This window comes from Nelumbo nucifera, chromosome 5 (assembly GCF_055504915.1).
Source record: "Nelumbo nucifera cultivar China Antique chromosome 5, China Antique-T2T, whole genome shotgun sequence".
Lineage (NCBI taxonomy): Eukaryota > Viridiplantae > Streptophyta > Magnoliopsida > Proteales > Nelumbonaceae > Nelumbo > Nelumbo nucifera.
The window spans coordinates 21,762,688-21,780,005 of NC_142653.1; the positions used below are offsets into that span (position 1 = coordinate 21,762,688).

General features: G+C 39.2%; 1 protein-coding gene across 2 annotated transcripts in view; it reads right to left on the bottom strand.

The window, feature by feature from the left end:
- Nucleotides 1–17,318, bottom strand: part of LOC104595743 (SIN-like family protein) — a 42,638-nt gene that overhangs the window by 23,853 nt on the left and 1,467 nt on the right. For both annotated transcript variants that reach the window (XR_016076234.1, XM_088887710.1), the window contains exons 4-6: nucleotides 14,845–14,913; nucleotides 12,939–13,076; nucleotides 10,032–10,079 (exon numbers count right to left, since the gene is read on the bottom strand). Coding sequence is in view for 1 of the 2 variants with exons in the window: in XM_088887710.1 (XP_088743836.1) it covers nucleotides 10,032–10,079; nucleotides 12,939–13,076; nucleotides 14,845–14,913 (255 nt within the window). In the remaining variant the exon portion in view is untranslated. The remainder of the gene's footprint in view (nucleotides 1–10,031; nucleotides 10,080–12,938; nucleotides 13,077–14,844; nucleotides 14,914–17,318) is intronic.

A 17,318-nucleotide genomic window follows, 5' to 3' on the forward strand; every position in this document is an offset into this window, starting at 1 on the left:
TTTCAGATTTGGTTAAAGTTTTAAGGCACCAAAAATTTCCAGTACAATAGAAATTACCTTTTTGGGGGGAAAATAAAAGGGAGAAATCATCTAAAAAGTATTAAAACAGCTTGGAGATCAACTTAACATCAGCCAGAGGGGCATGTTTCATTTTAGTTTGTATCAACTATCCACCAATTTACTGGAAGCTAAATTATTTAAAAAGAAATAATCAAAACCAAAATGTTGACAACAGTGCATAAACAATTAACTAGTCCACAAAAGAAAAGCATATATAAGTGTTGTTTACCGCCTCTCCTGCAATTCTATTAAGCATTCTACTTCATGCATCTATTCATTAATGCTAAACTGAAGTTTCCTATATGAGAATCTTATTTACCAGAAATCTAGTTGTCTCTAGACCACTCTTGTTTTGTCATTTACTAGTTGGGTTGTTTGGTGAAGAAATCAAAACAACCCAGGAAACTCAATGTGGCGACTTAGTTTGGGGCTCAAAAGCAGTTTCTGGATTTCTTTCATCACCTCATACATGGAATACATTTCAGCCTAAAATACCTTTCCACTTGCTCAAAGAAGCCCCCTTTTATGGAGAACTTTCAAATTAAAAATTTGATAGTCTGAACACCTATTTTAAGTTGCTCAAAACTCTAATTAAAAGATGTGTATAGGGCTGATATTGGCAGCACCACAACAGGATGAGAATCCAGAGGGTCCCTATTCAATGGATGGATTGGATGAGCCACACAGGATTCCTCCACACGAGAGATATATGCAGGACTGAATTGGAGGTTTCCCTACTTGATCTGATTAGGAAACTATATATGTAAGAACTCCCACCTCAATTCTCATGAATTAGGAAGCCTAACAGCTGAAGTGCATGATATACTCAAAAGATTACACATAGTAACCTTGACAACAATTGAAGGGTTTTTTAGGAGTTAAGTCTATTTATTCTTTTTTTTTTATATAAATAACATCAATTCCATTAAAATAATGAATAGATACAAGAAGATCCCCTTAGAGGCGCGAGGAGCAGCCTCTCCAAACAGCAAATACACAAACTACAACAGAGAAAACATGAATGTTGAAATTAAAACAATAGTTACAATCGTGCCCAGAACAATGTTTCCCTATTTATTCTTTTTAATCAGTAAGAGATTTAATAGGTGATGTAGGATTGCTTACTTTGATACCATTTGATGTACAAGTTGAATAACTGAAGGATGAACCTAGGAGGGTTAGGATGGATCTAGAGATGATTTCAAGACTAAAGGATTGGTTAAGTTAGAAAGGTTTGAGACTTAATTGCAAGAATTGCAAATTTGTCCCAAAATTGTGAAATGTTTCAAATTTAGGAAAATATGGCTAGGATTGGAATTAATTCCATATGTAAATTTGTCCTGGACAGATGAAAGGGGTGGCCGAGTTTGGTATGGTTTGCAGTATTCTTGTACAAAATGATAAACTCTAAGATGTGGAGAAAACTTTAAAAAATCATAGATTCTAGGGTTCTAGATGGAATTCTGAGATGATATTTGATATGATGAAAGGTTATACAGTCTACGGGGGTGTCCAAGTGTGAGAGCAATCTGACATTGTTTGGCACGAAAGTACAAAACTGTCAAAGCAGGAAAATTCAGATTTAAACATAAACTTGAAGAAAGCATGCCTGACTCAAATCAGGGCCTTTAGAAAGGTTAAACAAACTTTTTTTAGTTAAAAAATCATGATCTTTTGATGAATACAATGGGTGCTTGCAAAATTAGAAAGAAGAGAGAAAACTTAGAATCACTCAAAGGGGTGCCTAAAATCACTTGAGGCATGGAAATCACTCAGCACGTGCATATACAGAAAAAAAAAGAAAAAAAAAATCACTTCAATATCATTCCAATACCTATCTCCATGTTTTGACTTCACACACACACAAACATGCACATAGACACTATAGGGGTGGCCAGACCTACTGGAACCAGGAAAAGAATTACAAAATTTCTACTACCATAAGAAAACTCAAATTCCTAAACAAATTAGCCAGCGACTTTGAAATCATTCAGAAATTTCCAATTTTGGCTCTTTGGCTCCTGCAACGATATGCATTTTTAGATGTGCACTCATATAACAACAAACGATGATGACAGCAATAATGACAATAACAATAATACTAATAATAATTACCATATTATAATAATGCGTGGTATATACAGAAATAGGGAGCAGTGAAAAGAAAAGAGAAACAAAACAAAATTAACGATGGCAGTATGGATCTTGAAGACAACATAAAACCAAAGCAAAACAAACTAAATACTTATACACAAATACACTAACAAATCACACAATACAAGAAAGGAACTTATGAAAATTTGCAGAGTACATCCCTCCAATATGAACCCCATCAGCAGCCAGACAAACCCCTTTAAAGCTGCATCCTTTTTTCTTTGCTAAGTCAAAATTAGCTACATCCATTTTTTTCATTTTCTTTCTTACTTCATGTCTTTGTTTGATGAAAGGGGTATTAAACTAGCAGTCAAGTTTATGACCAAACAAACCATATCCCTGTAAATACAGAATGGGATAGTTCTGGTAGTATAGAAAAACTTGAAGACATTTTTCCACTATCGGGTCCCAAAAACTTTGGCTTCTCAGGAGCCAGACAGGGGTTGGGAAGGGCTCAATCATTGTGGGCTTGCTTGTGATGCTTTTTTGCCTTGGGGAGAACTAAGAGAGTTTACCTCTCCCCCTGGATCCTGTAATTGTTGTTCCTTTTTCTTAATATAAAGTTTCTGTTCGAAGAGATTAGAGAAATGGAGTTCGTGCAGGCAGGTCAGTGGAGGAGATCCTTGAAGATAGAAGCAAAAAATTTCCTGTTCGAAGAGATGAGAATCAAGGGGAAGGTAAGCCTGAAGGTAAGGAAAGCGAAAAAGGGTACAATATTGCTGGAAGGATTAGAAGTGATCGAGTGGCTAAGAGAGTTCATAGCTGGAGCCTGTTCAAAAGGGAAGCAGATAAACTGGCAGGATTTTAGTACATTAGAAGGGAGAAGATATATTGTTGCATGTAAGAGGAATAGAAAAGGCTTCTTCATAGCTTTGGCTGAATTTTTTGGTAAGGGACGAAGGCAACTGGTGTGTCTACCAGCAGGAAAACAGAGCCAAGAATGGGGGAAGTTGACTGGTTGCTCAAAGAGTAGTAAATGATAAAAAAGCCTCCATAAGGGAGGAGAAGGCATATCTCAGCAACAGCAGGGTAGAACAAGGGCCAGTGGTCATGGCAAAAACAAAAGGCCAATGCAGAATGGTGGGAGGTCTAGAAAATTATCAAAAAAAAATGGTGGGAGGTCTAGAGAGAGAGGAGTGGGATAGTAAATTTGTGATACAAGCCAAGGAAAAGGTTAATGATTGGAGAAGGGTAGCTGACTTACTGGCAACCAGGTTGAAGCTGAAGAGTGTCTTCATAGTAACCCCCTTCGATAACTGTAAAGCCCTCCTAGATCCAGTAGAGAATGAATTGGAAATATCAGCTATCAATGTTCAGGCTGATTTCGGATCATTCAGTCTTTAAATGGAATCCAACATCCAACTCCAAGGATTTATTTGTCGAAGATGGTGTGGTGGTGTGTGTAATAGGCTTGCCTTTTCATCTGTGGAAACAAGAAGTAGCAGTCTATAGCAGTATTGTGTGGAGGAATCTTGAAAGGAGCTTTCTGGGGTGATCTTTATTCAGTAGCAATCCTGCCAAGTGGTGTGAAGCCAGAAGACATTCCACGAAAAATAGAGGTACGAACAAAGGGGAGTTTTGTCTCTGTGTGGCTAGCATCCTCCATTGAAGCAGGGCTGTGGAAGGAGGCTCGTATGGTAGGAGGGGAGAAGGAGGAAGAAGAAGCATTACATGGACTTGTGAGATTGGTTAATTCAAATGGGAAGGAATGTTTCACTAAAAAGGGCCAACAAGTTCTGGGAAGCCAAAAAGCTTTGGGGCAAATGGAAGGTCAAACTTGTAGAAAGCAAGAAAAGGCTATGACAAATGGCAGATCTTTTGCGCAGGTGGTGTCAGGGGAAATAGACAAAAATATACCAGTGTCTAAAGGGAGAGGGCTGAACCAGCAACCTCAGACAGGGAGGGTTGCTGGTTCGACCATTAAAACAGAGGGGCGTGATTTGTTAAGAGGTCACGTGGGAGGAAAAGACTTAGAAAACGGGCCCAGTCGAGTGGATCCCTTTTCTGGTGGGCCGGAGAAGGCAACTCAAGTAAAGGTTTTAAAGTTGGGTTCTTATATTACAAGTTTTGAGCCCAAGGCCCAATACAAGACAGATGGGCCAAGGGACCCTTTAAGTAAGCACGTGACTGGGAGGAGGGATGAGCTGATAGACAAGATTAAGCGTTTATCTTCTTCTACCCCAAATCCCTCCTTTCGATCGAATAGTTCAGGCGCAAAATCTCAAGACTCTCGGTCTCGAGGCTCTCTACAATGGATCCCATCCAACCTGGCGAAACATCTCTCACCAGATAGGTGCAACCTGAGATACCTGAAGCCTAGTGATTTGAACAGAACAGGATTTGAAGATTGGTTGAGTGAACAAAACAGTAGTGACGATTCTGATAGAGACGAAACTTTGAGTTTGGGAAGTCTGTCTCCGAAAAGCAACAATGGTTTACTTGAAATAGAAAGTTTGCATACAAAGATGTTGTTTCTAGAGGAAGAGATTGAAGAGGCAGGTGGCGGGAAGACTAGAAATGGCGAAGAAAATGGTCCTAAAGCTGTGAAAACTCCTCTTCCCTTCGTCGAGGGAGCTGACCCCAAGTCTAATGAATTACAGGATATTGGTGGAGAGGGACAAGAATCGGCCGTGAGGATGGATGTGGGTATTCCAGTGTCAGAAACACAGAGAAAGGATTTCCAAGTGGGTAGGTCGTCAGGAAGGGATTCTTTCACTGTCTACTTCACAACTTTGTCCAAAAAGGGGAAAGGCCTTAAAACCATTTGTCGCCTGTCAGCAACTCAATTCCAGTGATTCTAGTCCTACCCCCGTCCTACCAGGTATGGGTGTCAATTCTTTTTTAGGTACTGACTTGTCTGCTATGCCTGTAACAAATATTCCAGCTTCCCATCCAGGAGGTTCTGATGCAAGAAAGAGGATGATAGTGGAAGGAGAAGAGAGGGTGATGGAAGGAAGTAGTAAGGGGGAGGCGACAGAATTTGGGAGTTGATCTATACAATGATGGAGGAACTAAAAAAAAAAGGAAGGATTCTTAGAGAGATGTTGTAGCCAAAATAAGTGTGGGCAAGGTAAAATTCTTCCTCAGACATTGGCTGGAAAGAATAGAGGAAAGAAAGAGGATGATTGTTGGATTAGGAAGGGGGGGGGGGGAAAGGAACAAAGAAGAAAAAAAGATTTGAAGTGGAAAGGCTAATCTCAGACATTGAGGGAGATTTAGAATTTAGTGGTAGAGGGGATAGGAGGAAGGGCCTAAAATGAGGAGATTATGGCCTTTTCATGGGTTTCTTGCTATTTTGTCTCGATGAAAATTATTAGCTAGAATGTAAGAGGGTTAGGGAGTGCAAGAAAGAGAAGGGTGATCAAAGACCTACTCCGAAGGGAAAAACCCGATATTGTGTTGTTACAAGAATCCAAAATGATGGAATTAGATGGGAGATGGGTGAGGAGTTTTTGGAGGTCTAGAGGTTTAGGTTGGAGCTCGTCTCCTTCTTGGGGAGACTCGGGGGGGAGTCGTAACACCATGGAGGGAGGATGTGGTGGAAGTAGTGGAAGAATTGATAGGCAGATTCTCAGTTTCCATTAAGTGTAAGAATGTAGAGGATGGGTGTGTATGGGTCTTAACCAATGTTTATGGCCCTAATTCCTATAGAGAGAGGAATGAGATGTGGGAGGAACAATTTGCAATCAAGGGGCTATGGGATGGCCCTTGGTGCTTGGGCGGGGATTTTAATGTCGTTAGATTCTCTTATGAAACTAGTAATCCCCAACAGGTAATTACAACAAGTATGAGGAAATTTAATGGTTTTATTGAAGAATGTGAATTGAAGGAAATACCTCTGCTGCAAGCCAGTTACACTTGGTCCAACCTTCAGGAAACCCCTTTGTGTTCGAAGTTTGACAGGTTCTTATTTAACCTTGCCTGGGAGAATAGTTTGGAAAACTTGGTTGCTAGAGCGTTACCCAGGGTCACCTCCGATCACTGTCCTATCCAGATAGGTACTGAGTTTTTTACTACAGGACCCAAACCTTTTAGATTCGAAAATGTGGCTTACCCATCCAGATTTTGTGAAAAAAGTGAAGGAATGGTGGGGTGAGGAGGAGAGGGGGGTAAGATGGAAGGGGATCAAGTTCCATAAGAAATTAAAAAAGGTTGAGAGCCAAAATAAAAGAGTGGAACAGAGATCATTTTGGTAGAATTGAGGAGCAAAAATTATGCCTAATCTCTCGAATAGAAAACTTGGATGTAAAGGAATCTCAAAATGGGTTGATCGAGGAGGACAGAGCGTTAAGGATACAATTGAAAAAAGATTTGGAAGAGGTGTTACTGAGGGAAGAAATCAATTGGAGACAAAAATCTAGACACAGGTGGATTAAGGAAGGCGATGGGAACACTAGATTTTTCCATGATTTGGCAAATGGGAGACGAAGAAAGAATCTTGTGACCAAGCTAGAGATAGGAGAGGAGGTGATTACCAACTAGGATGACATAGCCAGAAATTTTGTGGACCACTTCAAATCGATTTATAGAAGACCTTTAAGTGAGAGAGCAGTCGTGGAAGGGGTGGAATGGCCAAGAATTGATGACGGAGTGGCAAGGTGGCTGGAAAGGGATTTCGAGGAAGAAGAGATTAAGAAAGTTGTCTCTCTAATGGATAGATCTAAGGCTCCAGGTCCAGATGGCTTTACAATGGGCTTTTATCAAGACTGTTGGGAGGTGTTGAAAGAGGATTTAGTTGAAATCTTTAAGGAATTTGCAGACAATCACATTATAAGCCCTGTAATTAATGCCACCTTTTTGGCCTTGATACCTAAGAAGAATGATGCCAACCACCCAAAAGATTATAGGCCTATTAGTCTGGTGACAAGCATCTATAAAATTCTGGCTAAAGTGCTCTCGTTGAGGATCAAAACAGTCCTCCCTTCTATCATCAATGAAACCCAGGGAAATTCATTTAAGGGCGACAAATAAAAGATCAGATCTTAATTGCGAATGAGTGTGTGGAGGAAATGAAAAGGCCTAAGAAGAGAGGTTTCATTTGTAAATTGGATCTTGAAAAGGCCTATGATTTGGTAGACTGGGAGTTTCTATTAGAGATTATGCGAAACTGTGGATTTGGGGACAAGTGGTGTAGTTGGATTTTTGGGTGTATCAGTACTTGTCACTACTCTATTCTGGTAAATGGTATGGTGAGGGACTTTTTTCCAGCTTGCAGGGGTGTCAGGCAAGGGGATCCACTCTCACCCTTCCTTTTTACCTTAGTAGCTGATGTGATTAGTAGGATTGTTACTAAGGCTGACAGTGAAGATGCCATTAGGGGTTGGAGAAAAGGGAGACACCAAGTCCCCATCACCCACCTTTAGTTTGCAGATGACCTAATGATCTTTTGTGAAGGAGGTTTTAGCGAAAAGGTAGCAAACCTAAAGGAGCTAATCAAAGGATTTGAAAGTATTTCTTATTTGAGAATAAATTTGGAAAAGAGCTGCATAGCGGGTATAAATTTGGAGGTAGGGGAGGTCGAGGCAATAGTGTCTTGAGTGTTCCACCTCTGCTTGGCCTATGTCATATTTAGGGCTTCCTTTAGGGGCAAATCCTAGGGAGAGTAGATTTTGGACTCCAGTGATAGAAAAGTTTGAGAAGATATTAGCCTCATGGAAGAGGAATTATGTCTCTTTAGGAGGGAGAATTACCCTAATAAGAGCTACCTTGGCTAACTTACCTACCTATTTTTTGTCTGTATTTAGGATACCAGTTAGGGAAGCTAGGAAACTGGAGAAGTTGATGAGAGATTTCTTATGGGAGTCGGGACAAGGAAAAAAGGATCACTTGGTTAATTGGGAAATTGTGTGCAGAAGTAAAGAAGAGGGGGGTTTGGGACTTGGGAGGGTAATTAGAAAAAATCAAGCTCTGTTAGGGAAATGGTTGTGGAGATGGCCATTGGAAAGAGAGATTGTGGCATGAGGTGGTGGGAAGCATTCATGGGAGGTCAGAGAATGGATGGGATGCTGGTGTATAGGCAAGTTAACCTAGTAGCACCTTGGGCCATTCACAACACCCTTCCTCAACTCCTCAATTTTATCAGGTATGAAGTTTGTTCTGGCAACACTACTCATTTTTGGAAGGATATTTGGGTAGGAAACACACCTTTAAAGGATATGTTCCCTTCGCTATTTCTGTTTCTTTGTACAAAAAAGAGGTGGTCTCAAAATTTGTCTCACCTTTGGGAACACCCTTAAATCCTACTTGGGATTTTGGGTTTCGTAGAGGACTTAGGGATGATGAAATTGAATCTCTTTCTGTCTTGCTTGGTTGTCTTAATCAGGTTTGTTTGGATCCCTTCAAGCCAGATATGAGGGTATGGACTCCTAGACCCAATGGAACCTTCACTTGTGCTTCTTTCTTCAAGTCCATCTCTCAACTTTCTACTCACCAACCCTTTCCGTCAAAAGAAATTTGGTGTAGGCCAGTTCCCCAAAAAGTTATGGCGTTTTGTTGGGAAGTATTCCATGGGAAAGTAAATACTCTAGATAACCTACAAAAGAGAAGACCTTTCCTCTATATTTATCCTAATTGGTGTATCCTCTGTAGAGCTCACGGTAAGGATTGTTACCACCTATTAATATCTTGTCCTTTTTTCTGCAGACCTTTGGGCTTGGTTACTTTCGTTGTTTGTGAGTAATTGGAGTCTACCAACAGAAGTTCACATGCTCTTCAACCATCCTACCTTTTATTGGCCTACAAAAATAGGGAGAATTATGTGGAGATGTGCTCGTGCTGCCTTGATTTGGACTCTTTGGGAAGAAAGGAATATTAGAATTTTTCAAGAAAAGGAAAGGAGCAGTCAGGAGTTGAAAGACTGTGTGTTAAATAGGGCAATACCTTGGCTGAAGACCTTGGAAATCTTTCATCAATTCTCCTTTAATGACCTTTGGAGAAATTGGTCAGCAGTAGTGAGGTGTTCATCCCTAAAGGACAAATCAATTACAAGCTGGTCTCCTCCATCCGAAGGCTCACTGAAGTTGAACTTTGATGGAAGTAGCATGGGTATTCCAGGATTATCCGAAATGGGGGGTGCTTTGAGAAATGAGAAGGAAGAGATTTTGTTGCTCTACTTAGGTCCCTTGGGAATTGGGGACTCCATCAGGGCAGAACTTTTAGCTGCTGTACAAGGGGTGCAATTTGCAAACTAGCTGGGGGTACAACACCTAACAATCGAGGGGGATTCCAAAGTGGTGGTGGGTTGGTTGAAAAACCCTAAAGACGCTATGTGGCGTTACAATAATGAAATGAAGAAATTTAGTTGGTTGACAAGGAATATGTTGGTCACTGTACAGTGGGTGGGGAGATCAACAAATACTTTGTCAAATGTGTTAGCTAAGCAAGGGGTAAATAGGAAAGAATTGTTTTGGGCTCAGTTGTGATTCTTGCTTTTCTTTCCTAGTTTACTTGTAAGATTCAAGGAGAGGTTGCAGCTCGCGCCTCTCCCTGGGATGTTGTATGAACTCACTTTAAATTTGCTTCTGGATTAATAAATTTATTATCATTCATCAAAAAAAATAACTTGAAGAAGCATCCCACTTAGCAAGTTAGCAGTGCCTGATAAAGGAGAAACATGTGAACCCTAATCACCTTCTTTTTGAACCTAATTAAAACCCCTTTATAGCTAGCTATTCAGAATGTGATACTTGAAATGCATAAGTGAACTGTGTTTTACAACACAGACAACTGGTATTCTTTAAGTTCATAATTCTCAGTCCAAGAAGCAAATGGTTTTTCTGATTTCCATACAACTTTTCATCATGATGACGATGTCTTACCTCAGCATCATCTTTGTTTTGCTCATCTAGTGACCCTAAAAGCTTGCCCTGCACAGAGAAAGGGAAAAAAGTGTAAAGAATATAGATTAACTTTCGATTAAAGAAAATCTTAGATACAAAAACATTATAGAGAAACTTCTTACTTTATAATAAAAAAAAAAAATCAATAGCTTTTACCTTTTAGTAGTACTGGTTAGAATCATAGTTGACTGGAGAAATAGAAAAGAAATGTTGATAGCAGACTGAGGCTTCTTTATTGATTTATGAAGAAGGAATATATGATATTAACATATACTGATATACAATGGAATTGCCACACGTCCTAATGTGGGTTAGATTTGCTACCCACCCCATGTGCCTTTTTCTTCCCCTATTTCTTAAGTTACAATGGTATCATTATCCCTAGGGATTATTAAACCCCAATAATAGATGTGTTTTGTTAACTCCTTGTTTAGCCAAATTATCTGCCACAGTATTACATGATCTCTTAAACAGTTAAACCCAAGTGAATCTAGCTTCCAATTGCTAGCTAAATATCTGATCTCTCGGAATGTCAATATCAATGTTTTAAAAGGCGTCGGAGGCCTATGCCTAGAGGCGCTCCCAAAACGCCCAGAGGCATATGCCAGAGGCACTGATGTTACGCAACTTTACTCTTCTTAATATAAAATATTTTTATTAAAAATAAAGAAAAAATGAGATCTCCCTTCCTCTTCATCCTCCTCCCCTTCCTCCTAACCCCCCTCCTCCAAACGAGGCTTACACTTCCTTGTGTTTGGGAGGCTTACACCTCTTGCGTTCTGAACTATGCCTCACGCCTCTAGGTAGTGGAACGCCTCGCGTCACACCTCCATGTTTTAAAACATTGGTCCATATTGCCATGGCCCTTGATTGTTGCATCTGATCCACCCCACAATAATCTTTGAACACTCCTCTATTTGCACCCTTTTATAGTTGAGATCTTTTCATATGCTTAAACCTTGGAGTACAACCAGTAATTCTGCTCTTATTGAGTTCCTATGCCAAATAGGTCCTGAATACAAAATTGCTAATATGCCATAATGAGTCTAAACACATTCCCTATGCCTGCTTGCACCGGATTTTTTTTTTTGGATAAATGAAGAATTAATTTCATTAATCAAGCATAATAGAACTTTACAAGCTTCCCTTGGAGAGGCGGGAGGTGCAGCCTCTCCTAATCAATACAAAGGATCATAAAACAGATTACATAGCTTCCCAAAATAGCCCATCACTAGAGGACCCTTGTTTAGTAAGAGTCATCCAAAGTATTTGCCGACCTACCCACCCATTGAATTCTTAGAGTTATATGTCTTGTCAAGCATATAACTTTTTTTATGAGGTCCCTATAACTCTAAACAACTGAATCTGGGTTCATTAGCCAACCCATGATCACCTTGGAGTCCCCTTCAATTAATAGATTCTCTACTCCAAGTTGGTTGGCAATCTGAATTTCTATACTGCAACCAATAACTCAGCCCTTGTAGAGTCCCCTATACCCACCGAGCCAGAAAATAAAGAGATAATGTTACCATCCTCATTTTTCAAAACCCCTCCAATGCCTGATGGCCCTAGATTGCCTTGGCTACTACCATCAAAATTCAATTTGGTAAAACCTTCTGAGGGGAGGTGCCCAAACTGATACAGATCTGTTTTTCTTAATCGATGAATGGGCTATAACATTCCAATTCCTCCAGAAATCATCACAAGAGAAGGAACTGAAGGAATCCAAAGATTTCAACCAATGAATAGCCCTGGTTAGGATGCAATCCTTCACTATTGTAAGAGATCTCTCCTTGTCTTGGAAGATTTTTGCATTTCTTTCTTTCCAAATGGTCCACAAAGTGGCTGCTCTAAGGCACCACATATTTCTTCCTCTTTTCTTGGCCAAACAAAGGTAGAGGGAGAAAATAGCAACTTAACTTCTGTTGGTTGGTTCCATCTGCATCCAAATAAAGCAAAAACCCAATCCCAAAGAGTTGCAGCGAAGGAACAAGAAACCAGTAAGTGATAGCAATCCTCACCATGAGTTTTGCACATTATACACCAGTTTGGAGATAAACATAAAAAGGAATTTTTCTTTTGCAAGTTTTCCAAAGTATTGATCTTCCCAAGGAACACCACCCAGCAGAACAGCAACTTTAGGAGGAGCAGGCTTAGTCCGAACTTTTTTCACTAGAAAAGAGCCAAGGATAGTATTAGTGCAAAGGGAATTGAAAAAGGAAGCACAAGGAACCTTTTGGAGCAAGGGCCCACACTCTTTTGCCAGTAGTCAAAGGATCCAAACAAACTTTTTTTTTATCAGTAAATTGTCAGATTTATTAAATCAAAGCCAAAGATAGTACAATTTAGGGAGAGGCACAAGATGCTACCTCCCCTTTAAGGATCAAAACAAACGTTGCTTAAAAGAGATGGAAGATCAGTAACACAACCAAGTTCAGTCTCCTGCAACCCCTGCTTGCACTGGATTTCCCATACTGCACCTATCAAAATTCAGTTTGAGGCTGTTTTCTGGTGGAAGGTGTCCATTTGGATAAGCCATACTGTTAGTTGTAGATGAAGAAGTATTACACAACCAGCCTCTCATCATGTCATTATCATCCACCAAAAAGGGTATGGAGATAAAACAAGTTTTGGCCCAACGCACCACCTTAATTGTGATGCTTTCAATCAGCACTTCTCTTGTTTGGGTGGGTGGCTTGAAAATTCTTGTAATTCTCTCCTCCCAAACTGACCAAATTATGGCATCCCTAGTGCATTTCCATAGTAATTGCCCTGCCTTTTTTGGTGGGGAGAAGAAAGAATCTACAAACCACATACAAGCATTTACCTGCCAATAAACCACAGACAGCAATTTCAATATGGTCAGCAAAGTAAGCAAGTGTTTACCTGCTTCTTTGATGATCCTGATGGTTTTTCCTCATTTATTTCATCTGGAATAATATTACTCTTCTTTAGATTACTAGACTTAAGGTGTTCCATCGATGGCCGAAGTTGTACAACTGCATGAACAGGATTCAAGTGTAACTGCAACATAGGAGGGGGAAAACTTTTACAATGCTTAGAATAAACATCACAAAATGATTGGTTCAATGTATTCAATGATAAAGTAATTTACTGTAGTTCGAATAATTTCACTTTGTACTGCATGTAACTTTTGTATATCTATATATGACTATAAGAAAAAAAAATAGAGGTGGAAATTTTGTAGATTTATGAGTATCATAGGGAAATTATTCTAATGCATGCAGCAAGAAAGAACAGGATCATGGCACCGAGCAACCATAACCCCAAAAATTAACATAATTTTTCTATTTGCAAGAAGAACACAATGGCAATTGGCATCATAGGTTAAACTAAGGCGGATAAAGAAGAACATAAGATCAATAATCACAAACAGATAAATTTGAAAGAAAAAAAAAGAATGTAAAATGTGTATTATATTGGAAATATTCAATTTGAAAAAGAAAACTAACCAAATATCAAACCAGTGAATGGAACTTTTGCAAGTTAAAACAGGTTCAACCATTGGGTCATTTGGGTCAACCACATGATGTCAACAATGTCCAAAATTAATCATTAGTGTGGATATACACAAAAGAAATATAAATTTAGGATATTTTATTTCCCAAACCTCCCCATGTGCAAAATTCAAGGTCTGAATATTCAGCATCTATCAGCTCTCACCTTCTTCCTCTATATCCCCCAGTTTTTTTTCCCATTTATTCTGCAGCAATGAACAAGAATTGAAATAACATAAAACATAAAAATACAATTTGTTTCTCTTGTACTACGGTTGACCCAGACACAGAAGACCGTTTGTACTTGGTTGGTATGCATGGTCTTTAAAAATTTCAGTGTCACTCAAAAGCTTTCAGCTCCACTTTTAGTGGTCTAATTATCCAAGAGTATCTGGTTTCTGGGACACGGGAGGAATTATAATAATACCTTATGATTAAGAATAAATAAACTTATAAAAAAACATAACATAAAGGTAGATGAATTGGGAAAGGAAGTTGAAGGAAAGGTGGGGCAAAGGACATCAGTGTTAGCACTTAGCAAGATAACTGGAACCAAAGAACTGCATATTATAAACTCAGTAGGACCTAAGTAGTGGACATCAATGTTTTACAATGTGGAGGCATGACACAAGGCGTTCCACTACCTAGAGGAATGAGGCGTAGTTCAGATTCTTCAGAACATAAGAGGCATAAGCCTCCTTAAGAGGAGGGGGAAGAGGAAAAAGAGAAAGGAGGATCTCATTTTTCTTTATTTTTAGTAAAAATCTTTTATATTAAGAAGAATGAAGATGCAGAGCCCCTGGCCCAAACTTTCCCTTCCCTTTTCTTTTCTTCCTTTTCTCTTTTTTCTCTCTTTCTTTTTTCCTTTTTCTTTCTTTCTTTCTTTTTCTTTTCCTTTCCTTTCCTTTTGCTTTCTTTTTTTCTTTTTTTTTCTGACTTTTTGTATGAGGTGTGCATGAGGCATACACCACTTGCACCTGAGGCGTATACCTCAGAGGTATCAACGCCTCTGGCATACACCTCAGTGCATTTTGGGGGCACCTCACCGGGAGGAGTCTCCCACGCCTTTTAAAACACTGGTGGACATCCAGCAGCACAAGGTATTTTTTTGACAGACAATTGCTCAACTTCAAGAAACAGCATCTTATATTTTATATGATTATTCAGATTTTCAGTGTCTTCCTACATTTATAACATTTATAACAATGTAGCAAGCTAAATCTGAAAAAAAAGGACAATTGCTCCACAAAAGATGGCAATATATATTAGCATACCTTGTTGCCAATCAGAACCCCAACAGCATAGCCAGTGGTGTTAGGTGGCTTCCACAGAGATGACAAAGTCTACATAAAGAGAAATGATTTTAAAAAATATCATATTATATTGATGGAATATCTCACCTTTACTATTTACACACACAGAGAGGTCATGCTATGTTATGTACAGATCAAGTAAACATGAAATAAAAAATAAAAATAAAAAAAAACTATATAACATTATGCCATTCTTGTTGATGCAGAGTAATTTGAGTAGCATAAACCAGAGCCAAAAGGAGGCGGCCAGCCAAATCTCAAAATAAACAAATTGTTGCTGATTAAATAAGAGACTAAAATCAATCAGCTATATTCTCCTTGTGCTACACCATAATTCAACAGTAACTAACAAAAGCAGTTAAATTTCCGGGGAATAAGCCATGCTACAGAGAGTTATGACGTTATTAGTTCTTGTTTTTTCAGGACTAGTTGAGTCAGTTCTGACCAACAGGCCAATGGCACATACCGAACATGGGCTTGGAAATAGAAGCTAGGCCTTTCAAAGCAGTAAGACCTCTTGTGGAGTTTGATCAAGCTTGGATAGGTCTGTATCAGTACTATGTGTCCTATAAAAAGGTCAAATCTTTTTACACAAATATCACAAAAAGAATACAAAAAATTGCAATTAAGTACTACCTAGACCCCCCCCCACTTGACTTCAAAATCCTTTTTTTATCTTTGAAATCATTATGCAGCAAAGCCCAATCCACCATAAAAGATCTAATGTCCTTACAAATGCTAAGTGGATTTGTTACATCTTCTATCATTATAAGCTGCCCGCAAGGTACCTGGGTATGCCTTTAGGGGAGAATGCAATGCAAAGAAGATTTGGGAGCCGATTGTGGAAAGGGTGGAGAGATATTTATGGTTGGCATCTGGGAGAGGGAGATATTTGTCAAAAGGTGGGAAGTTGGTGTTGATAAAGAATGTTATTTACTCCCTTCCCACTTACCTACTACCATTGTTTTTTTATCAATACTTACCTACTATCATTGTTCTTCATTCCAGCTAGGCAATTGAAAAGAAAACACAAGATTTAAAATGGGAAAGGTGGAAGATGGATTTTAAATTGCATCTAGTTAAATGGAGCAAAGTGTGTAGTCCAAAGAAAGTAGATGGTTTTGGAGTGAGGAAGATAAGAAGATTAGGAAGTTTAGTGTGGCTTGTCTTGTCATGTGACTCTGGAGATGAAATGAGCAAACCAATGCTTTATGGAGAAGGATAATTTTAGCCAAATATGGTGCCAGGGATTTAGGCTGGTAGCCGAGAGAGACAAGATTGCCCTATGGGCGTGCTGTTTGGAGAGGGTGGAGTTTAGAAAAATGAATCAAGTATACACTAGGAGATGGCACTAGAACTAAATTCTGGTTCGATTCTTGGTGTGGTGATCATCCACTTAAAGAGAGCTTTCCTATCCTCCTTGAGATAGCACAGAACAAAGAGCGTCTGGTTGTTGTGCCCTATGTTTAGAAGGAATTTAAATGACTGGGAGGTTGAGATGTGGAGTTGATGCAGAAAATCTCTGCCATTACACCTGATAGTATATGCAGGTATAAGAGAGCCTGGATATTGGATAAAGAAGGCAATTTCACAGTTAAACCTTTCTACAGTAAGCTCATAGAGGTAAGATGATGGACTTCCCTGCAGCCAAAGTGTGGAAATACTGCAACCCCTCCAAAAGCTGCTTTTTTATTATGGGTGGCAGTGCTGGTAGACAGCGGATGTTTTGGCTAGGAAAGGTCTGAATTGCTTCCTGGCAGGTCTGTAATGTGTGGGGGAGCTTCAGAGGATTCAAAGCATTTGCTAATTCACTGCAAAGTTGCAAGAAACCTTTGGGCAAGATTTTTGGGGCTGTTTGAAGTTCATTGCTGTTTTCCAGAAAATTTATTGGCAGTTATAAGGAGTTGGCAGCTGAAAGGTCTTTCTAAAGAAAGCAAGGTTATTTGGGGAGAAGGACCAGCTTTAGCGGTTTGGCCAATTTGGACAGAAAGGAACAAAAGACTGTTTGAAAACAAGTTCATTACAGAAGAGAATTTACTGAAAGGATTTTGGAGTAGATTGCATTCTTGGGTAGGAACACACAGATTGCTCATGAATAGGGCCAATAGGCCTTATAGCTCCTTTTTTTATTCTGGATCTCTTTTGTATCTATGCACACAGAATATACAGATTTGAAGATGTACAGATATCTTTGGGCACTGTACAACCCCTTGTGCAGATTTGGCTTGTTTTTTGAGTAATACAATACTTTACCTTTTTCCTTAACAAAAAAAAAAAACTTATATGGTAGACAATTTACCGAAATTATAAAATTTTAAACATTCATCTAATTTATAGCCTTCTAGTATTATTTATTTTTCCATGTCCTACGATGATCTGTTTTTTCTGCACTATGGATGGGAGTAGTTCCCCCTCAGTTGAAGGGTGATTTTATG